This window comes from Mus caroli, unplaced genomic scaffold (assembly GCF_978045245.1).
Source record: "Mus caroli unplaced genomic scaffold, Mus_caroli_1 scaffold_6, whole genome shotgun sequence".
Classification (NCBI taxonomy): Eukaryota; Metazoa; Chordata; class Mammalia; order Rodentia; family Muridae; genus Mus; species Mus caroli.
The window spans coordinates 71,007,911-71,032,500 of record NW_028227261.1 but is presented as its reverse complement, the minus strand read 5'-3'; the positions used below and the strand labels follow the sequence as shown (position 1 = coordinate 71,032,500).

The 24,590-nt window shown below is 39.6% G+C and overlaps 1 protein-coding gene across 4 annotated transcripts in view; it reads right to left on the bottom strand.

The window, feature by feature from the left end:
• The window catches only part of Bnc2 (basonuclin zinc finger protein 2), a 397,760-nt gene that overhangs the window by 273,820 nt on the left and 99,350 nt on the right, over positions 1 to 24,590 (bottom strand). For all 4 annotated transcript variants that reach the window (XM_029476260.2, XM_085839199.1, XM_029476261.2 and 1 more), the window contains exon 2: positions 5,262 to 5,387. In XM_029476260.2, coding sequence (XP_029332120.1) covers positions 5,262 to 5,387 — 126 coding nt within the window. The remainder of the gene's footprint in view (positions 1 to 5,261; positions 5,388 to 24,590) is intronic.

Sequence of the window (24,590 nt, the reverse complement as noted above, 5' to 3'; positions counted from 1 at the left end):
CATCAGTACACTCAACTGGCTTCAAGATCCTAAGTCCTAAACCTTAATTAACAAAAATAGCTCAAGTTCAATTTACAGATGCTACAAGTAAAAATTTGTTTCTATCCGGTACCTTATCAAACATTTCACCAGTCATGTTTCTAAGTAATATTTTAACAAGTCAAGCATATATACTAACCCTGCACTATATGCACACACTTTGGTAGTAATTAAAAGTTGTAATTACAGGAAATTGGTACTTTTAAACCCCTTTTTGCACATAACTACACACTGTGCATGTACCCTCAATGAGGTGCAATTAGTTACAAAGAATCTGCATCTCAGTTAGCGTGGGATAACAAGACTACAGGGAGATGCAGTGCAGTTCCACCAACAGAGGAAGGCAGTATGTTCTTTCCTGTTAGCTCTGTAAGCAGTCATGCCCACAAGTGACTGCCTAGAAGGTTACTATCTTTTCAGTATTTTTCAGTGAGGTGAATATGGATCTTTCCATCTATTTTCTTGAAAACTATACATTGATGCAAAAGTTAGTCACAATTACTGAAGGACCATGCCAAAGAATGCTATATTGCATATATTTTTGGAGTAGACTAGTTTGTTTATTGTGTTGCTTTTTGTTTGTTTGTTTGTTTAAGGGGATATAACCCATCAGTTCATACATACACACACACACACACACACACACACACACACACACACACAAGGTCTTACCATGTAGTCCTGGCTGGCTGGCCTAAAACTTACTATGTAGACCAGGTTGATTCCAAGAGATCTGCCTGCCTCTGCCTCTGCCTCTCCAGTGCTAGGATTAAGGTTGTGCTCCACCAGACCCAGCTTTCCCTTTCTTTTTTGTATTTAATTTCTTTAGTCACTCTGTGACTGGGAACCCAGAAGCTATGTAAAGGCTGGGGTTCTGTGCTAAGATACTCAGGCCCTGCACTGAGAAAGCACTTGAAGGTTTTCCTTTTTTTTTTTCCTCCCTCTTTCTCTCTTTCTCCCTTTCTCCCTTTCTTCTTTTCTTTCTTTTTCCCCCTAGCTATGACTACCACAGCATAAATCCTGAACAAATATAAAATAAATGTATGGTTTGTGTACACAGTTTGAGAAGCATCCCCAGGACTTCTGATGGCTTACAGAGCCATACCTGTGATTCCCTGGGTTCAGTTCAGCCGCTGTTAGCAGACTCTGTAATCTGTAATGACAGTGTACTGGCCTTTGCTCTTCCTTTAGTCACAATTCACTTCCAAAGCTTGGTTAAGTACAGAGCTGGGTTAAAGATCAGTGGTTTTTCATGTGACACACGCTGGTATTCATCTAATGGCTTGTCAAGACAAAACTGTCCCTGTTCTTGCCAAAATAATAAAAATGACGCTCCATGTCGCATGACAATCAGCACTTCCTCATGGTGAAACAACTTGAGCTTTCTGTAACTCATTCATTTTATAGAAAAAAAAAATGTTAACTGGCTATCTAACCTCAGTGCACAGAATCAGGTTGTCATTCTCAAATGCCCCTTTCCTTCTCGGAAGGCTAAGGCAACATGTAAACTGGCCGCTAATCATATGTAACTTTACCATACAAAGTAAGGCTAAAAGCTCAGATTCCTCGTGCATTAAGGCACATAACTTAATATATGCAAATTATGCAGGAGCAGCAGGCTGGGCTCAGCCACAGAGGTGGGGCAGGCAATTGAGGAAATGTCATTTTTCTTGAGAACAAAGTGTAGGACTTGCTCTGCAACATCTGTTGGTCTGTGTGAAATGTTAACAGATGTCTTAAGTGGAAAAAAAGGAGAAAGAATTAATAAAGGAAAACTCCTCTGAACAGATAATCCACCCACATTTCCATATTCCTAAGGTAGAAAGTTGACAGCAGCCTTTCCCCTGTGAAGCCTGCCATCCTTACTTTATTGTGCGGTTTCTTTTCCGACACAAAGTTAAGAAGGAACAATTTTGACTCGATATAAAGAATAGAAAGAACTAAAGCTAATAACAATTTCAATTTTCAATTTTTCCAATTCTTTGTGTTTGCTTTATAAGTATATAGTTATCTATGTTTATTGCTTTCCCTAAACTCACAGATACAATTTGAGATACAATTTGATGAGAGGACAGTAAAATATTCGTTTCCCTTAAAACATAAAACCCAAACATAGTGAATACACAAGCAAATGTATGTGCAAGTTGTGGAGAAAAGAAAGGAGGTAAGATTAAACAGTTCTTAAGATCAAGACCTGGTTGGTTGATAATGTTGTTCATTTGAAATGTAAATAAGTAAAATAACAAAAAACAAAAACAAAAACAAAATAATAATAATAAATAAAAGATCAAGATCTGTGTTATCTTTTGGGTTTTATTTGGTTGTTTTGTTTTTTGTTTCTGCTTTGTTTTGCTTTGATTTTGAGACAAGTTCTTCTACAGAGCTTTGACTGTCCTGGAACTTACTATATACACCAGCCTGGCCTCAACTCAAACTCACAGAGATCTGCCTGCCTCTATGAATTATCTTCTTTAACGTAAAAATACTCATCGTTACAATTAATTAAGATTCACCTAATATTTACACCTAAATCTTTGCTTGCCACCTGATTTCCAATTTCTTTCCATTACTACCTTTGTAAGAGACAGACAACCGTATTTTAGTTGCCAATGATTCCAGACAGTAACATCTGACAATCATGGATCCGCAGGTTTAAATTTTAAGGGACCAGGAAAAATTTTATTTAGCAATTGTTTTTCTTGTTTGAGTTTATTAGACAACTGAGCCAAGTATGTAGGTAGAAGTCTTTAACTCAGGTCTTTAATTCAGGTTTAAAGATGACACATGGGCAGGGGCTATATAGTGGTCCCAGCACTTGGGGGGCAGAGGCAGGCAGACCACTGTGAATCTGGGGCCACTTTGATCTGCATGGTGAGTTTCAAGGAGAGAAGGATCTTTTTAAAGATTCTATCTTAATTTAAAAAAAAAGATGATTCATGCAGGCCAACAACTAAATGTAACCAAGTGTCATGTGTAAATGATCTGAACTACAGAGTCTATTACTTTTTCTATTAAAATCTTTGAGATAAGAATTTAGGTTTAGAGTCCATGAATTAGCTAATTCAAAGTTAGCTTAAAGGGTCTTTATGAAAAGGAGAAGAAAAATCTAAGTTTATATTATCATCTTTGATTGACATCTCAATCGTGATCCTTCTCCTCCAAGAGTCTGCGTTAGGATTTACTTGTCCTTTCATATTTGTAATATTCATATATATACACATATATGTGTGTGTATGTATATACATATATGTGTGTATGTATGTATATACGTGTGTGTGTGTGTGTGTGTGAGAGAGAGAGAGAGAGAGAGAGAGAGAGACAGACAGACAGACAACCTGAATTGGGCATTTCAACACATAGTAGCTTCAGCCAAAACAGCCTGAAGATTCCAGGGAACAAGACCATGGTTCAGTTTTTAAGGAAGTGCACCCATGCCTTCATTTTTAGATGGTTTTCTGCCAAACCATTATGCATATACTAAAGACTCAGATGTTAACTCACAGGAACACCAACCACTTCAGTGCGCAAGACAGAAATAATAGCTGCTCCGCATTGAAAAAAGAAAAACGGTGACCAACACTGTCAGAGAAAACCTTATGCATTAAAAAATATCTTTATGTGGCCAGCAAAGAAACACAAGGTCCCTAAGCTAGGTTCAAGCCACTTCAGAGAGTGACATTAACATTCCCCTTAGGAAAATATGACCTAAAAATTTTACCCAAAAGGAGAGAAGTGCTCCAATTGACACTTGCCTAACTTGACTGAGATGCGGTACCTGCTGACACCCCAGCCAAGGCTGAGCTCCCAAATGTACTTCAAGGAAGCACTCAAATGCTATAATCAAGATATGAAAATGGACAGATGTGGTAGGTGCAATAGCTTACAAAATGCTAAGGAATGCTGAATCCCTTGGAATCAAGATTCACATTTCAAAAAAGCATCTTCAGTCAGTACAAATCTCATGCCTACAAAAGATCAAACATTTTACTATTTTGTTTTGATCTAAAAACTGAAAAAATGACTTTAATCTTTTTGTGTGTACAAGCAGTGACAAAAGTTGTCTCACTACCAAAAGCCACAGTTGATATTCTTTGAGAAGATCTTCTGAAAGAATCAGTGGTGTCTTTCCTTAAATGACTATAACAATAAAAAGCAAAAGCAAAAGACAAAAACCCAACGGCTGGGGCATGGAGTACACTGGGGAATTACTTTCCTATGACCATGAAAGTTGTGGAATTGTAAAGATAATATTAATGCTTTTATTTACTTCCTTCTAAAAACTGTAGACAGAGATGCTAGCAGTTCCAGTAAAAATGTCATAATAATAGTTTAAATATCTGTAAAGAAGGAAGATTGAGATTCACTTCTACACTAGAAAACCATGTTGCAAGGTTGGACTCAGTACACACAAGCACACACACATACACACACATACACGTGTACTCACAAACAGACATACACATATATAAACACACACAAGAGCACATACACCTGCACAAACACATGCATACATACTAACAAACACATATACAAGCATATATACACATATGCATACATGCATGTATACACAAACATACACAAGCACATACAAGCTACATACTTATACACACAAACATAAATATAAACATGCACACAAATTTGCACATAGTTGTATGACTTCTGGATTTTTTTTTCAAATTAAAAAATTTTAAATGGGAGAGTGGAGGCCTCTGGTGTGGGACCTTGGCTAGAAGCAAGCCAACAGGAAGCTTTTCACATACAACTGCATGCCTGTCCATCCAGCCGATGACCCTGTTATGCTCACCTTATGAAAACTCATCAGTCTGCGCCTGTGTGTGTGTGTGCGTGTAACATATATGTCACATTTCAATTCTCAAAGATTACTACACTAACACATCCATTTTAAAAGCAGTGACAATTACAATAAATCTTCTCTAGAACTATGTGTAAAAAATGAAAAGTGGGGGGGGGTGAAATAAAAGAAGACATTTTATCATGATCAAAATCATCCCAATCATTGCCACAGAATTCTACTTCAAACAGTATCTTCAGAGGTAAAAGACATTGAGAAGCCAGTTAAACGCACTCACTTCCTAGCATGCATGAGTGTGAAAGACAGCAAGAGGGTGGAACAAAGAATGATTGTGTGGGAACAAACCTCAATAGGACAGTCAAACAATGTGAGCATATTTAAATGACTTAAATAAGAAAGCACAACATACCTCAAGTTGAGATGGATCAACCCCACAGCATGGGACCTTAAAATGTGCTTGCCAGTCTTGATCACCAAGCCTGCCCTCTGATTTGTAACTGAGGCAATTTGGAGGCGGGGAGGGCACAAAACGTGCCTGTTGAGAGATTAGAAAAAGAAATTATATATAGTCTGCAGGCAGTATTTTACAGAAATCTTGGTTGCAACAAGACATTTTATCTTAAAAACTGCAAATGTAATACACTCCTCTGACCACTCAAACACTTGTTAAAAAGAGTTAGTTACCAAGGTTTATAGCAACCAACAGTTAAATAATGAACCGTAAAAGAACAACAATGAGGAATAGCAGAATAGTTCACTGATGGGTAACAGGGCAGAGGGGCCAAACTCAGGGTGGCTTCTTGTGTACAAGCACACTTCTGCTACGAAGCCAAACCAGCACTGCACTTGGAATCTTTGCTTTGAGAGGAGACTGGATAGCAGGTATCTGACACTGGGGCTGCCAAACACAAGTTCTACCACAGAGCTACAAGCCAGCCAGTACCCCAACTTATTCCATTTTCTTCTACTGATCACCAAGAAAATCATTATAAACCTCCTTACTCACTGTTGAAGAACTATTTACCAAGCTTCACATACTGAGTACAAGCTGTAGAGAAACCAAAATAAGACCCGATCCCTGCTCACGGGTTTATAATCTACTACAGAATAAAAGTCATGCTTGAAAATGACCTTCTATAAATAGAGACGGTGGTAAGGCAAGAACAGTAGATCCTTATGATTGAGGGAACGGTGCCTTCCCACTGATACAGGGAAAGAAACCATCTAAGCAAAGGCTGCCTTTGTTCTGGGCTCTGAGAGGCCACCAATTTTGCCCTAGAGAAGTGATCCAGGTTGACTAGAGCTTAGGGAGTATGATGGATAAAGTAGTAAGAAATGAAAGGATGTGCGGGTGACAGAACTATGGGTAAGAGTCCCACAGTCCTCTCAGCTGCAATTTTGTGATCCATCAAGCTATCAGTCAAGTCTACTCTACAAAAAGACAAGCCTACCACAGGGTGATTGTTAATATTTTTAAAGAAAGTACATCTAGGACAACATATTAAAATGTGAATATAATGAAGCTAAGTAATCAGTTAGGGAACTATTATAATAGATAGGTAAAATAAGCAGATAAGGCTGATGATAAAAGCGAAACACACAAGACACCTTGAGGATGAAATTAAGGCCCTAAGAAGGACAGAAAGGATACGTGTAAGGACGCTGGACACATAGCACACTGGGTAAGAGCATGCCGCTCCTTAGAAAACCCAAGTTACTTTCCATGTTGCATGGCTCACCACTGCCTGTAATTCCAACCCAGGGGATCCGACTTTTTCTTCCAATCTCCGTAGGCACCTGCATGCGTGTGCACACACAACTCCCTCCCAAGATGCAGACAGACACAGGACTAAATATGTGGATCACAAGAGCCAGTGTGACACTAGGCATCTGTTTGGCAGCACCTTCTAGAGATGGGAGCATCAAATGATATAGAGGGGTACAGTCACGCTCCGTCAGAGGAGCAAAGGAATGTGCAGTCTGTAAACACAAAGGGAAGGAAACGGTAAAGGAAGGAAAACCAAGTACAAGAAATGTGGCTTGAAAAGTTAGCAGGGTTTAAAGAAGTGTCCTTAGGACCGAACAGCTTGTTTTCGACTACGGAAGGTTTAAAAAGAAAAGTCTACAGTGAGCAAAGGGGACAAAGTCAGTTGAGAGAAGGATATTGAAGATCTAAGCCAGAGGGAAAATCATATAAAGGGTCCCAGGAGAGAACGTGGTTAAGAACACAAATGAAAAGGTTCTCTGAAGGGAGTAAAAATATCCCTCAGACACCAAAGGAATGATATTGAAAAACTTCCCTGGTAAGAAATGCAGGCAGTAGCCGGGTATGGTGGCGCACACCTTTAATCCCAGCACTTGGGAGGCAGAGGCAGGTGGATTTCTGAGTTTGAGGCCAGCCTGGTCTACAAAGCCCAGAACAGCCAGGGCTATACAAGAAACAATGTCTCGAAAAGCCAAAAATAAGAAATGTAGGCAGTAAGGCCAGGCAATGATGGCACACCCCTTTAATCCCAGCACTCAGGAGGCAGAGGCAAGTAGATCTCTGAATTAGAAGCCAGCCTGGTCTACAGAGTGATTTCTAAGACAGCCAGGGCTACCCAGAGAAACCCTGTCTCAAACCCACAAAAACAAAGCCAAAGAAATACAGGAATTGGTGTGTGTTTGTGTGGGGGGGTGAGGGTGTGTGTGAGTGGGTGTGTGGGTATGTGTAAATATATAAATAGAACCTACTCAGTCAAATCAGTGTTGCTTGCATATCCGTGATTTCAGGACCAGACACTTGGCACTGAATAACTAATCAGAGGGCATCCTGCACAGGGAAGGCAACCTCTCTCAGCATCCCTTAGTTGCCTGTAGTTTTTGTCTGGGGTTGGGACCCCATGGGATTTCCCTCTTCTACTCCCCTCCTCCCCATTGTCCTTGTTCAGGCCCTGCCATATTGTAACAATTAAAGAAGATGAGGCCAGAAACTTGAGAAGGAGCAAGGGTGGGGCCATGGAAGTTGTTAGAGGAAGGAAAGGGAATGGAGAGAAATGATGTAATTATATTTCACTTAAAACAATAATAAATACACTTAATGTTTTAAAAAAGAAACACAGATATTACGAGTCCAGTTAAGAGCACAAACTAGAGAAGAACTGGAGAAAAGCAAAGGAACAGTCTACTCAGAAGGGCGATGGAGATCAGACTCCATGAGGGTCTGCCAGCCAGCCGCAGAGAGGGCTGCCTCTGAAAGTCAGTCTCCTCCCAGTCACAAAGCACTGGGCCTGGTAGTTAGGGACCTGTACCATTCTTGCATGGGATCTGAGTTCAGTTCCCAGTACCTATGTGAGATGGCTCACAACTGCTGTAACTACAGCTCCAGGGGATCTGTGACCAGACGCATACATACATACATACATACATACATACATACATACATATGTATGTACGTGTATATGTACACCCCCCTTCTCAAAGATTTATCTTTTAAAATTTAAAGAATGTTTTTTAAAGGCAGTGTAGTTAGGAGTTGGAAATACTGGCACGGAAATCTGAAATCCTGGAACCGACACAGGGTTCTGAATGCAGAGAATGATGCCTTGCTCCAGAACATAGAGCCTAGGAGGAAACAGAACTTTGGGAACTATAGTGATCACATACATTCCCATAGTGATGGATTCATGTACAAAAAAATTAAAATACCAGGAATAGATTTTAGAGCAAATTATTTGATCTTTATTTATTCATAAGCCCAATTCTAAGTACATACAGAGCATTTTTTTTAATGGCTGTAAGTTTACTCCTGGCTCAAGAAATTCCCCAAAGCAAACAAAAATTGGAAATACTTTGAACTATATCACATATATTATTTGAATGAAGGAAAGAGGAGATGTCTAAGCATCTTGCTTCATTAGCAGACATGAGACAACGCTGAGGAGGTGAGTCCCCCCACCCGTCACTGCTGCTATGTCCAGGCCCTTGTGATCCAAAGTCCCATCAACTCTCCACCCAGTTAGTGAGGACGACATTAGGAGAACTCAGCACTTTTAGTCCAGAGTCCCTCTAGAGAGCAGGGAAATGATGAGTTCCATCACATGGCCAGTACCAACAGCCACCGAAGAAACACCTCAGGGACATGGACAAAGACATTTATCTGCTGTGCTGGCAGCCACTACAAGCAGCCTTCCTAACAGAGTCCTTTCTGTAGGGACCGCTGTCTAAGTGACCTGTCATATAGCTTTATAAAGTAGCATTAATACTGTGGGCCAAAATGAGATTGATCTTGGAGCTTCGTGGTCTCCTGTTGTCAACAGTGCATTATAAAACCAATACTAAATACTTTATAAACAGGTCTCCCTACAGTGTATTAGGGAAACAGTGCATATTTCATGCTCCATAGTTAGGTAGCCACATATCCATCAGGCTAATACATTATTTATTAGATACCCAGAAGTGCAATAAGAGTCAATAAACTAACTTCTGGATACTCGTATGCAACTATTTCAATGGAAATTGTAACCTGGATGAGAAAACATTCTCACTAACAATGGCAGATGGAAGACCCTCTCTCAAGTATACCATTAGAAGGGAGCACATACATCTTGAGAGAGAGAGAGAGAGAGAGAGAGAGAGAGAGAGAGAGAGAGAGAGAGAGAAGAAATTCCTATGTCTAGAAGATAATTTGTTTTGGTGTTTTGGTTTTTTGTTTGTTTGTTTGTTTGAGACAGGGTTTCTCTGTGTAGCCCTAGAAGATAATTTTGTTACTGAATTTTAAGTGATACAGAGCATCAAACACATTTCTCTTGTTTGTATATAAAGGCCTCGGGTTCTCCCATCCTCAGGGACAGCTCAGCTCAGGGAACAACTAATAACTGGTAGAAACATGTCTATCGTACCTTAACTCAGATGACAGCTTTCACTGCCGCTTTGCACTTGTGATCTCAAAGAAACTGCGCAATGACTTGAGTGTGTGTACCAAGTCTGTACTACACACACAGCGAGGAGTGTGGAAGTTATTAGCCAAAGGTTTAAAGGAAAGGTTTAAAGGTTTAAAGGTTTATTTCTTCATTTCTTTTCCCGCCTTGTATTTTTGGTTAAAGCTCCCAAGCCCTTAGATACGTGTGATGCAGTCCCCAATGCCCAGCTCAACATCACCAGGCATCTATGGTTAATTCTATCATTTCTGAAAGAGGACCTTCTGTTCTGGAATGTATTCCAGCCCTTCAAAGAAGAAATTTCTTCAGCTGGGAGTTATTTCTCAAACTATCAGAGGCGTGGACCTTTGTGTAGTGTTGTGGGTGCCATGGTTTCACATGCTGGCCACATTAATGCTGAAGAGCAAGCGTCTGTAACCCACAGCTGTGTGCGCTCCAGCCCCAAAGCACCCGCAGGGCCTCTGCCAATGCAAACCACTCTTCCCGTCCCACATCGGAACCACACTGGTTTTCTTCAGGAGCCAGAGACTCTAGATACAGTTCTGAAAATGGGGTTTTGGGTACTTTCCACTCACATGATGGGTATGGACTGTCAAGAAGAATACTGTCAGGGGCAGTGGCTCTTTTCTTCTCCCCATCCCACATCAAGTGGATAAGCTATAAAGGGGGAAGGAGGGAGTGCAGCGGGAGATAGGCTCAATGAATAGCATACACATGTGTAAAATGTGCTTATGTAACTAACACAATAGTATGCACAATGTATATATACAGTGAAATTTTTTTTTTCCAGAGAAGGATAAACAAAAGTTATACTGTTGAAGTATTTAAAAAGCCCCCCAGGGAAACAACCTAAATGGACAAACATATAGTGTTTTTTTCCACAGTGTTTTTATTTTTCTTCCTAATATCTTATAGCTTTATTCCTATAGGCAAGAGTTTTGAAGGTTGAAACACATTTTATGAGGGTGAAAGAAGCAGAAATAAAGGACAAGCATGGGAGAGATGATTTCACATTTCCTCCTCAAAGAGATAGCCCTGAACCCTAGACATCATGAAAGCTGATAGGAAAACATGGACTGAGACTAACTTCTTTGTATTATTTTTGCTACTACAACCACTACTGCTAAGATGACTCTTCATATTAATGAGTTTGGTATGTAGACACACTATAAAAGATGCAGTCTCTGACCTCAAGTACTTATCTATGTCTGTGGGGATTTACTACTCTTGCTAGATTTACTTTCCTCTTCATACTCTCGCCCAGAGGAAGTGATCATCACTCAAGACTTGGAGCCTTTCCATGGGTGGGGCTTACATATGGCAAGGAGAAGGGGGTATTTGCCCTAGGACACAGATGGTACCAGATCCGAAGCTTAGTGAGTCTGGTTTGCTTGCAGCACAGAGAAAGACGAAAATTTATTAAAACAAACAAACAAACAAACAAACAAACAAAAACTGACAATGATCTCCCTGAGCTTTATTTAAAAAGTTATAGATGCGAAAGTACATAGTACTAAGTGCATTATCATATCAAGCACATGTATGCATGAACTGTGTCACTATGCACTAAACTGGTATCTTACAGCTTTTTCTGTATGTATGCCGCAGCAATCTCTGCCATACAGCAGCCCATGTGCATTCCATGTGTGCCCAGCAGTCAACTGTGTATCGTGGTGAGAAGTCCAGCAAGGAGACATTTTCTAAACGCAGGTCTGACTATATGTAGAAACTTACTTACTGGCCAAATCAGTTAACCCAAAGTTTCCACCTCCAAATAGTAACAGTAGAGGTAAGGCATAGAATTGTTGTGAAAACTAAATACTTTGCTTAGTACAAAAGGTTTACCTAGTTTCTAAGCATAGATATTCAACAAATATGACTCTCTCTCTCTCTCTCTCTCTCTCTCTCTGTGTGTGTGTGTGTGTGTGTACAGATTTCAAACTAGATGGCCTTGGACATTTTTGTTTGGCTTCATGTGTTCTAATTAATGGGCAACATATAAAGTCCAATAAATATTAAAGTTAAAATACAAGTTCTCAGCTGCAGGGGTGGAGGGGTGAGTTAGAGCGAGGCAAAAGGTAAAGTGTTGGGAAACTGAAGATGCAGCAGAAACATTCCTCTACAGCAGCTGTAAGGGGGGCTGGAACACAAGCTACTGTCTGCTTAGCAGGCGCCCCTCCCCCACCCTCACCTGTTTTCCTCATTTTGTTGCTTGCCTGGCTATGTGAGCCATTCAAGTACTACATATGGAGAGTTCATTCCCACGCACAAAGGGAAACGGTAGTCAAACAAGGCTGGCATTGAACTCACTAAGATCCACCTTCCTCTGCCTCCTGAGTGCTGGGATTAAAGGTGTGCACCACTATGCACAGCTCCAAATGTTTCCCATTGCTAGCCTCTGCTGCTATTACCGCACACACAGGCTTTGTGACAGTTATTCCGTAAAGGTAGTTCTGAAACATACTTGCTTTCAATCAATGGAGATCTTTTCTCTGAAGAATAAAGATGTGAACTGTGAACATGGGGGAAGGGCAGGGCAGAGCCTTTGTAATCTGAGGCACCCTGCCGGGGCTGGAGGATGATAGTTTAATTCAATTGCTTTACAACCAAGGAAACTGAGGCTAAAACACAAAATGAGTTGGTAACAGAACAAGGACCATTTTTCAGGGCTTGGGTCTATACCACACTACTTTGACAGTAGAGTTCAAAGCAGTGGCCAAATGCTGAGAACTCATGGTATACCAGAGTTTCTCTTACTGACTTGACTAAAGCAAATATTAAATTTTCAAGAAACCTCATAGCCAAGTCGTATTTAAACTGAGAACTTGAAATAGGCAAGACTGGAAGTCATCAAGAGTTGGACAAATTCAAGCTCTTTGTATAGCTCCATGAGCCAGACAATGAACTTTTACAAGCACAACCACTGGTAGATATTCTGACTTTTGGCTAACTCTAGCACTGGGCATTTTATATGATACATAGAATCAAGAATGTTTCCACATCCTGTTTTCTAGAGATCACAAAGCCAAGCCATATACTTAAGAGTTAAGGAAGAAAGTAAATATGTCCACTGGCTAAGATCTCTTATTCTATAAGGCATAGCGACAAGTTACATAAAAATGAAGTTGGACAAAAATCCAGTAACAAGAACTCTTCCCACATTAATCACTATAAATAGTCAGAGTCTAGGGAATATTACCCTGTACTTAGTATGCACCTGCCGTATGCCAGATACTGTGAAAAGGATCAAAATTCCCCTATATACATTCCATTTTTCTTTCCATAAGCCTTCTTATAAAAACGCAAGCAAATAAAAACACTACATACCAGACCCAAAGTCTATGCAACTTAATGAACTTATATTCTGTTAGAACTGCAACTCAAAGTAGAATCTATGACACTCCATATTAAATTTTACTCTTTATGTACTTATCTAATACCAAAAAAAAAAAAAAAAAAAAAAAAAAAACAGCCCAAGATCCATGACAGAATTTCAATCAGGAAAAATAAATCAGCCCTATACCCTTAACTCATCAATGATCTGAACATCAGTGACCTCTTCATTGCCTTGAACTGAACTTTTCTTCATGTTATCTTCATGTTACATTGAATCCACAAGTACATCTGTTAACATCTACACATACATTATTGACTTGATTCTGCATGAGAGAGAAGATGTGACTCATTTCTTTCTGAGGTCATGTGACCTTGCTTAATAATGTAGATTCTAAGTCCTATGTGCATATATATGTATATAATATATTATAGTAGCAATATATATACATGTATGTATATATGTTTATGTATATATATATATATACATATATACATATGTATATGTATACACACACACACACAATTAGAATAGATTAGTATCCATCTCCTTGACCTGAGCCAGCAGAACAGGGATCCTGAATGACAAGGTGTTGAGTGGAAGACCAGAGATAAGAAATAAAAAAGATGAGAGTAAGACAAGAAAAGCTACAGCTAGGACCAAGAGCTCTTGTATAAGCCTATGATGCAATCCAAGCAAGTTTACTAAGAAGTACAGTATCTGAGATACTATTTGCAGCCAAAGTCAGCTGAGAGTTAAGTCAGATGATGTTGACAGAGAGAACAAGAAATATCTCAGATGTGTATCTCAGGTGTGTGTGTGTGTACAATCCCCATTTGTATAAAATAATTTTAATTTTGTCCTTTACAATTTCCATGAGGTAGGCACTAATGTTCGCACCTTATCAATGAAGAAACTGAAGCTAGCACGATGAAATCACTTGGCCAAATCTTGTTGCAGTGAAAATTTAAGACTGAGTTGGTTTACTTTCAAAGCATGTGCTTACCTCAATTGTCTGTGTTGTTTGCTTTTTATTTTTTAAACAAGAATTCCCTTAAAAATTGATAAATACTATCTTGTATCTTTAAAAAGTAAATGTCTTTCTTTATCAACTGTTTTTTCAGTGTGAGTGTCACTTAACATGAAGAGCTATCTTCAGGGCTTGGGGAAATTATTTTCCAGACGAGTTCAAACCAAAGGAAATCTGGGAATTTACCATTTTAAAAAATTCAATAATCTACCAAGTTATCCTTTTATGTAGTTAGTTATAATTACATATTGTATAACTAACATGTATAAATTTTCATGCTTTTATCTTTTGTTTTTATTTATTATGATCCTTTTCCATGGTATATTAAGCAGCTGTTAAAAAGAAAATGTAGGTGCTAAGAAGAAACATCTCCCAAAAACAAACAAACAAACAAAAAAACACAAAAGGCACAGAACCTCACAGTGTGTGCTATTAATGCCTAAAAGTATAACATAAAAAGAGGGACAAAGGAAAGAAGGGCCCGAGAGACTGTGGCCTGGACAAACAGATGACCAAATAGAGTTACAGGGTTTATAGGTCCAAAAAAATCTTAGCAACTTTGTTTATTCTCTGGAGGAGGCTGGAAACACTGCCCACACCATCAGAGCTGTACCATTTTCAACAAAGTTCCCTCATTCCTGACTTACAGGTTAGTCAGGCAGCCATGTGCAGACACTAAGTGGAAAGAGAAGGTATAAATAGTCGCTTTCTTTTCTTAAGAAGTTCCCAAGTCAGTGCAAGTGTCACTAGCTGAAGTATGAACACAGCAGAAATAATTTGGTCCTGAGAGGACTTGTGACAGCTCTCGAAACAGGAAGGCAGCATGAGGAAATGCAGGGATCACCATAGCTTGGACAGACACAGGTATTAATAAGAGATGAGATTACACAGGTAAACTGCACAGGCCTTGAACTGGGAACCGAGCTCCTCAAGCCGTCAAGGCAAGCTGTGTGGTTTTCTAAGGAATGATGAGCAGTATGAATAAGAAGAGAGACAGACATGGGAGCTGGAGTATTCGGCTGGCGGGGGTGGGGCGGTGTTGTATGTCCACATCCCCACAGAATGCAATAACAAGCGAGCTTGCTGTTTTTCTGTATGCTACAAGTATATCAACACTTGGAAATACAGTATATTCAAACAGAAAAATAAAGCCCATGACACAATAGCACCTGAGGCCCTAACCCCAGCAATTAGAAGAAATAAATTAGAAATTTACAGGTACTTCCATTTTTTAAAAAGATCCTGGATGATACCTCAAAAAACTAGTTTACAGAAAAATTTAAGTATCAGTATTTGTATTTATAGCCCAAATATTTCTACCTCAAGATAATTTCTCAAATCAAGCACAGCAGAGTACCGGCACTAAGTTTACTGTCATTTTTCTACTGGAAGCTCCTTCCAAAACAACAGTACCTATGGCTTTGTCCTCAAAGAGAGAACACTTCTCCCAGTCTATACATCTGTATAGGGGATCGCCTGCCCATGCTCTCTAGGAAGGAGCCTCTCTCTAGAACCCACAACAAACCCACGAAGCCAACCTGTGTGTTCTCTCACACAAGCACTTAAATCTTCGTGATTTTCCACACTCAAGAGCCTTCCACTCAGGCCCCAAACTCAGTTTGTGTGAATCAGACTGTGGTAACTGTTCCCATATAACTGTTCCCAGCCCATTTCAGAGTTTGTTAACAAACAATTAAACCTCCTACTCATCTGGGCTTAAAAGCAAATTCAAGTGTTTAACTTCTATATTCTTACCACATTTGGCAAACTGCCCAGTATTCAAAGGTATTTAGGAAATTTGGATGAAGGAATGAACACTGGATGAGGAGAGGGGCTAAGCCCAGGGTGTGCCTCTCTGGGCTGCTCCCTCAGCAGCACTGGCAGCCTTTGCTGACTGAGCACCGCGTGTTGTTTTGTTTGTTTCCCTCAGCTCCTCATCCCTCCAGAGCATCCATCATTAGCCAGTCAAGACTCACTCCTAAGCTGATTTTCCTCTTTTCTTTTAAAGTTTCTACTTGTATCATACTTTAAAGATGTTCAGATCAAAACAAAAAGGAAAATAAAATAATGAATTGATAAAAGTCCAAGCTAAGTCCAGAAGCACGAAGATGTGCTTCTAAACGTCCTTTCCTATCGTATTAACCCAACTATAGGTGAGCTGCCTAGGGTACTATGAACACCTGAGGTTGGATGAGACAATGTAACAGAAAGACCTCCATCTTCCTTTAGGATATCCTCACCACAACACACTAAACGCTTTTAAGGAAAGCAAGTGCTACCTCTACAATATCACAAATTAAAACCTTCAAGAAGAGCCTCTCTTCTGGCTGGGGCTATAGCTCAGGACAGAGTGCTCGGTCAGAATACATGAGGCCCTGGGCTGGACCACCAGGCCTCTCTACATGCCCAAAGAAATGCAGGCCCTGTTCTCTCTCATAAAACATATTTCTTATATTACAGATTTATCAATTGCTCTTAGTCATAGCTCTTAAAAAGATATAAATGTTTTTCTAGAATATTAACTCCATCAAGGTATATTTTCCTAAGCAAATGACTAAATGATTAAATGATTACAATTTAAAAAATGTTTGCCATTGTGGGTGGATATGGGTTTCACCTCGAACATGCATGACCAGCCCTCGACCACTAAGCTGTCTTTCTAATATTCTTCTCTCAATATGATAGTGTAAAGATTCCACTTAAGACAGAATTCCCATCTGAAGGCAAAATCCAACTGCTGTGCAATGTTTCTAAGAACCTTTTAAATATTATGCCTTTTAAAAACCCCTAATTTAGAAGTCATTGTTTCCCTGTAGTCCAAATGAAGCTGAGTGACAAAGGTTCACTTTCAGGTGGGAAGCTGTTTGGGAAGCCTTTGTTTCTCGCTTAAATTCCTTCTGACTTATAGTGCCTAGCATGATGACTAAATATAAACCGTTAGAAAAAAAATTGAATCTGGAATACTTTTAATATTTTCACTTCCCTCTTGATCCAAAACCTCCACCTTTAACTTTAATTAATCGGTGGCTGAAACTTTAAGGAACATTAAAGAGGGTCATTACCATATCAAAACATTTGATCAACGCCATCAATGTGTAGTGAGCCACCAGCCATGTAGTCAAAAGAGGTTTCATGAGGTCATACACAAAACAGGTGACTTAGTATTTTAATCTCAGAATTAAAATTCTCCTGCAGTCTTGGAAAACAAGTCATGTTTACAAAAAACGTGGCAAACACACATCAAAGGCAGCCCCTAAAGCTGGTGGGCTGAAAAGAAAACACAAATTACAGCAGACCCTGTACACTGTTAGATTCTGGTTCTTCTAAAAGACAACAATGAAAGACAGGCCATCGAGTAAACGCAGCCTTAAAAAGAAAAAATGAAACACAACTTGGCATTTTGTATAGAACAAAGGAACAGAAAAAGTATGAAGTTGCCAAATGAACCAAAACACGATGCAGCCTACATGGCTACAGCCAGTGAGCTCTGGGCAAAGGACGGGGCCACACAACCTCCTTAATATGCTCTCAGTTCGGTTCTGGGTGAGCATTTTAGTAGTGATTCAAACTTAAGAAACTGCAGAGAGCCTTATGTCAAGATGCTCCCATGTTCCTTAAGGTCATGTGAGCATCCCAGGTCCAATACGACATGACACTAACAGTCTGGAAGTCAGGTGGATAAACCAGAAACTATTTTAACAGACTTAACAGGGTTCTCTTTGCAGTGGTTGTGGGAAAGACATGGCAGAGGCTGAAAATTAACAATAGTTGTTAAGGTAAAGCTAATCCCAAATGTGTTACCATGAAGCTAACCACTTCAAAAAGATTTTGGAGTATATTTTATTAAATCCTGAAATGCAAGTCCTGGTAAATTTCTATATAAATTTGATTTACAAATTCTGACGAAAATGTGCCACAGCTGGCAGAATAAATGACTACAATAAATCATTATTAAATAACTGTAAATCTTTGTAATGACATAACGCCCAACCCTCCTAAAAAAAAAAGGATGCAGCAATGAACCTTCAGTAGAAGAAAAGTGCTCTTCACTCAGGAAAGCAAATTACAAAACTTACCATGCCGACATTGCAATATGATTCAATGACTAAACAGGGAGATGCAATTCACATAAATTGTACTGAAGCCTACAGCCGAGTTGCGCTTACTATCACATCAAAACCGTGTATGGCAAGGGCTAACACGCTCCGGCTTCTCACACTGACGATCACACACACAGCGGCTAAGTCTTACATGTACAGCTGCATCCAATATTTTGTTAGACAATAAAAACATATTCCAGGTATCAATCAACAAGCCCAGTTTGTCCTTTCTCCAAAGCTTCATAAATATTCTGTAGAGATAATTTATCTCCCTGCCATATTCTCTCCCCTCCATACACAGCTCCACCCTACTTCAAAATAAACTTTTTTTTTTCCAAAAGATGTAGAGTTACATCCTTTTTGATGCAGAGCAGATGGGTAGCTACAGTAGTAACCCATTACTTCAGATACTGCTTGAAGTAAATCACTCCAAACATCTCTGCCTTATTTAGCACTCTGCAGCTTTCATTTGTCAACGTTCAGAGGCATGGTATCCTGTCGAAACCAACAGGGCTCATGGCTCTAGCCAGCAAGATGGGCTCCAGCAGATGACAGGACCCAGAGTGCCTGCTCACAGCCTATGATTGCTGCCTCTGCCTCTTGGGAAGGGTAAATTATTAACCGACACCTTCATGGCAGAAGAACTGTCTAAGACAAACCCATTAAAACTGTTAGCACACCAAATATTTCACACTGCCAGTTGGTAAAGTCTCTGTCCAGACCACCATTGCTTTTTCTTGATTGTATTTATACTTCAGTTCCCCATCACTCGTCATCATAAAAAGGAAAGATGTTCCTGAATGCCCTCTCTTCCTACTTTTCTATTTGCCAGACCCCAGTCAGCAGAAGTATTTTGTCATAGGAAGCCAACCCCTGCTTCTTTGAATCTATTTAGATTTACTAGAACAAGGGGCTGAGATTTAGGCAGGTGGCTCCAGGGCAAAATATATACACACTGATCTATTTAGTATGGTAGATGGCAGACAGTCTTAATTTTAAACTAGATCAAAAACATTTTACAAATGAGAATTTTTCCTACCTATATTTCATTTTTCAATGTGCTGCAGCAACTAAGATAATCATTAAGTGAGTCTACTCTGGACCCACACCTGGAACTCAAACTTGGGTATTTCTTCCCAATAAGACACTTCCCCCTTCACCTTCACTTCTGAGCCACACAAAACCATTCTCTGTGTTTCCCCCATTCTCCTGGGAGAGCAAAGAATCTGTGCTATGGCCTCCAACCCAACACATTCCAGACCAAATAAATAAGCCAGTAAATGGATACCTAACTGTGCGGGGGAATAAACATCTACAAGTTATGTGTGGAAACAAATGAAAATATTTCTAAATAAGCAAAAGTTCAAAGGAGGGAAGCAAGACAGAACGATAGGACACCAGGTCTCAAGGGAGGCACAGGAGCAGGAGAACAGTCGGCACACCCCAGAGACCCTGAGAATCTACAACTCTGTGAGTAGAACAGGGAAAGGCCAAGGGGAGGAACCCCTAAGCACACACACTAATGCAGAAGGCACAGATCTGGACTACAAGTGTTGGCGACCCAAATGTTCAACCACACTGTTCAGGAAAAGTCATAAAAGATAAAAATAATAGCCGCTGCTAGGACTATGACTCCTGGATCAACCACTTAAGAATGATTTACTTGTGTTAAATCTGTGATTACACAGCAAAAGACATGACCTTCTCCTTTCTCCTCTCACTTTCTGCATCCAGCCAGGTCCCAGGTCCCACCTAGTTAAGGGGCACAAAACCCTACTGTCAGCCTACATCACTGTGGTGGTTTGAAAGACTTACATGTCTAAATGATTGGGCCATAGGGAGTTATTGGCACTATTAGGAGGTGTGGCCTTGTTTGTGGAGTAGGTGTGGCCTTGTTGAAGGAAGTATGTTATTGTGTGGGTAGGCTTTTAGGTCTCCTGTGCTCTAGCTATGTCCAGCATGGCACCCAGCCTCCTTCTGCTGCCTTTGGATCAAAATGTAGACCTCTCAGCTCCTTCTCCGGCACCATGCCTACCTGCATGCATTCTGCTGTGTTAGCCACCATGACCATAACAGACTAAATCTCTGAAACTGTAAGCCAGCCTCAATTAAATATTTTCTGTTAGAAGAGTTGTCGTGGTGTCTTTTCATAGCATTAAAACTCTAAGACAATCACTTTCTATACAACAGATGGATTTTTTAGTGAAATCTATCTCCAAGGCCCTGTGTAGCAGCAACTTCATACCTGACTTCTCAACTCTGCCCCACCTTAGCAAATGATGCCATCCGCCACTCTGAACTCGGAAATGACTTTCTCCTTTTATAAAACACCACTCTCTCCTTCCTTAATTTTGTAAAACAAGTGTTTCCTTGGAGACACAGTGTATCAGAGTCCTTCCTCTAACCTTTGGAACAGAGGTAAATCTCTCTAGGGATTGAACCCAGTCTCTAGATGTACAGTATAGTGATAACACCAGTATAGAGATAGTAAGATTCGTTACTTAGCAAATCAACTCAACATATGTATAAATGACTGTCTTGGATCCAAATGTCCTCATGGAGACTTGGAATAGACTATCCCAAAGGGAAAACACTGTTATCATTCTATTATTTTCACCTACTTTTCCATGTAAAGTGGAAGCCACAGTCCCCTAACTGTGCACCTGTTTTGAGCTACCTTCCATGTGCATACCTTTCAGTGCCTACGCAGTAATCTACTGTCTCCTTTCTTGATGAGAATGTGCTTGGTGTTTTTGTAGCTGGCAGGATTATTGCATTTCCCAGAAATTCTTGTTATTGTTCTAGTACTTTTGTTATGGAATCAGTCTCTAGATCCTTCCAATATCTCTACATTCACCTACTCTCTAGTCCACTAGCTATATCCCAACATGCATACACACACACACACACACACACACACACACACACACACACGCACGTACACACTTTCACAGTTACAATAACCCCTTATCTCAGCTTTGTGAATTTGCGTTTTCTCCTTCTAACTGATTTTTAAATTACAGCTAGGTTTCCTAACTCCTCTAAAAGGAACATGATTTTCAACCTCTGCCAACCTTTCCAGTTTTTATCACCTGACTCCTCTTCCAGTGACCAGTGTTTCTACCAGTCATCTCATACAAATCTCAAAGAATATCTATGAAGGTGTTCTGAAATCATTCCATTCCAGTATCAAAATGAGCTGTTATCAGTCTCAATGTAAGGAAGTCTTATAAGTTATCACATATTTTGTACTATACCAAATAGCTTTTATTTCTTTATAGTATTTAAATTTTGATAAATATTTAACAAATTAAAAACACAGCTAAACCCTGTCCTCTTTCTTGTCACTATACAGGTTCTTTGCCTAGGCCTCCTGCACTAATTCTCAGAACTTAATTATTTGTTTATCTTCTGTCTCCCCCATGGGTCACTACATACAACCATGGTAAAGCTCTTTGAACCTATATCCCCAGGACTAGTGGAAAGAGACTAGATAAATACTTCTGAGGGTATCCTTCAAATCTAGGTAGAACAGGGTCAGAAACTACTTAAAGCTCATTTTATCTTCATGTACTTACCTATTAGATATTTAATCTTAGATCTCCAGATATAGTAGACTATCTTGAATCCTGTCATTTTGCAATGACTACTAAATAGGTAACTATTTTCAGAAGGATTCCACCTCCTCACCACTCCTGCTTTCTGAAGAGTACTAAGTGAAAACAGATAAACTCAGGCCCTGGAGTTTGTGTCCAGTAAGCCCTAATACAATTTCTTGACAATTGTTAAGCATGACAGAATTAGAACTGCCCTCATGTGTCAAAGGGTGGAGATGGTGTTTCTTCTGTAGGACAAAACCAGCTATGTTTGGGTTATGTCTTCAAACTCATTTGTCAGAACTACAGCCGTGACAATACCAATGACACCCTGCTCTTTTCAGCAACCATCAAATGTTGGTTATATACTTGATACCATGACACTACTAAAATGATTTTTTTCTTCGTCTCAATGCTAGGGATAAACACAGGCCTCCCATATGCTAGGCAATGTTATCACTGAGATACATCCCTGGCCCACCAACCTCTGATTAAAAGATAAAACCGTCTATGAAAATGTTCTGAATTTATTCAATTCGTTTGAGTACCAAACTGAGCTGTTACCAGACTCCATGTAAGGGAGTCTTATAAATTACCACATATTTTTTACTATACCAAATAGTTTTTATTCCTTTATAGTACTTAAATTTTGATAAATGTTTAATAAATTAAAAAAATAAGGTTTGTGGTCACCATGACAAGTTAACAAAAATCCAATGGCTTTAAACAAGAAAAACTTATATTCTGTTGGACAGGTCTCCCTGAGCCAAACTCAAAGTGTAGCATCTTCAAGAGGTGCTAAGAGACAATCTGCTTCCCAGTCCTTTCTAGCTTCAATAGGCTGTCTGTATTGCTTGGCTTGTGGCCCCGATTCTGTGACCATTCTTTCTTCCATTATTACAGCTCTCTCCCTCACCATAGCTAGGAAAAGCTTCGTAACTCTTAACAACCCATGCAATTAAATTAGGTCTACTTAGCTCACTCAGAAGTACCTCCGTATCTCAATGTTCTTAAACTTCATCACAGCTCTAACATCTCTAAGGTTAAGACTTGCAGGCTCTTTTATTTTGACTGTAAGTGGTGTGCATGCCTATATGAAAGTGTGTAAGTGTGTGTGTGTGTGTGTGTGTGTCTGTGTGTAAGTGCTTATGTGCACACACACCCCAAGGTTGATGTTGGATGCTTGGTTCCCTCATTCTGCAGGGCCTCTCAACTGAACCCAGATCTCACCAATTCACTTAGTCTAGATCACGAGCTTATTCTAGGCACTACTTCCCAAGCACCAAAATTACATGAGGACCGCTGTCACATAGTCCTGACATGTATGTAGGTGCAGGGGAGGTACACTCATGTCCTCATGCTTGCACATCAAGCATTTTAACTGCACACAGAAACATGTCCTTGGTGTATTTTACAGGTTCTCAAAAATTTTACATAATGAGGAGCTACTGTGCTGTTGACCAGACAAGCCATGTAAAGTTTTCCAGTCGGCATCCTCACAGTAAGAATTAACAGTATCCCTAACTGTATAATCAATGGAACTAGGGTATGATGTATCCACCTTGTCACCACAATTAAAACCTTCAAACAATCAATTAATTATACTGATAGTCACACATTTATACACTTACAAGAAATTCATTTAAGAAATGTATTTATCTTTCAGTTGGGTGGATGAAATACTCTGTGGTCAGCTTGGTGGCGTTCTATACACAGTGATTCCTCAGCAGATTTGTTTTCATTTTAAAGTGATAAATTCTAGGAAACAAATTCACCTAAACTTTGTTGCCATACTTCAACTTCATGGCAATAATTTTCAGATTACACCAGAAAGCAGCGTAGAGAGAGTGTACCAATTACACATCACTACTCCAACAATAGGCTATAGCTTCACACTTCACCGATATGAAGTGTGGTAATACTTCTGCTTTGTTATAAAAATATTTTCCCCCATAGAAAAGTTAAGGGCATACCTAAGGCATGTTTAATCAGGGACATGAACTTACTATGCCAATGGCATTTGAAAGGACTTTAATAGAAAGGTATTTTATTAAGACCCTTTGGACAAAATCCAACCAACCAGCCAAACAAACAAAAATTCCACTAAGTAGATGTTTTTTTTTTTCCAATTCCTTTTTTCCAATTCCTTCTAACCCTTTGGTTAGAATGTAAGTTTCCTCACTAGCATCAGTGTGAATAGTGTGAATGAGTGTTAATAATCCCCACAGACACAGGGGATAAAACATACTACACATAGTGTCAACACACATACTCAAGATGCATTCTCCACCAGGCTATTTACTTACAACCAGTCCTATTGTTTGTATATCTTAAATCTGTGTAGGCATCCCACAATAACACTAAAGGACAGAAGTGGCATAAATATGAAATAACTCAACTCATGAGTTAGGTATATTTAAATTTAACTTGTAATATGAATGTATAACTTTTATAAGCAGAAAAATACAATAAACTGCTTCTACTGGGGGAAGAAATGCCATGAAAGTTACCGAAAACAACATCTCAGTATGCCACCAAGTGTTCAGCTCCCATATAAGACCAAAGGAAAAATACATAAATTCAGTATAATCTCCTCAGGGCAGTTAGTAATTATCCAAATGCCATCTCTGTTTGATGGCTCTTAGGACACATGCTCAGTATTAGGGGGAATATAACAGTACTGGGAAAAGGGCAGTGAATAGAAGCAGTAACAAACTCTAAAGAAGACTCCTTAGACCCTGGCTGCAGCGGGGAAGCTG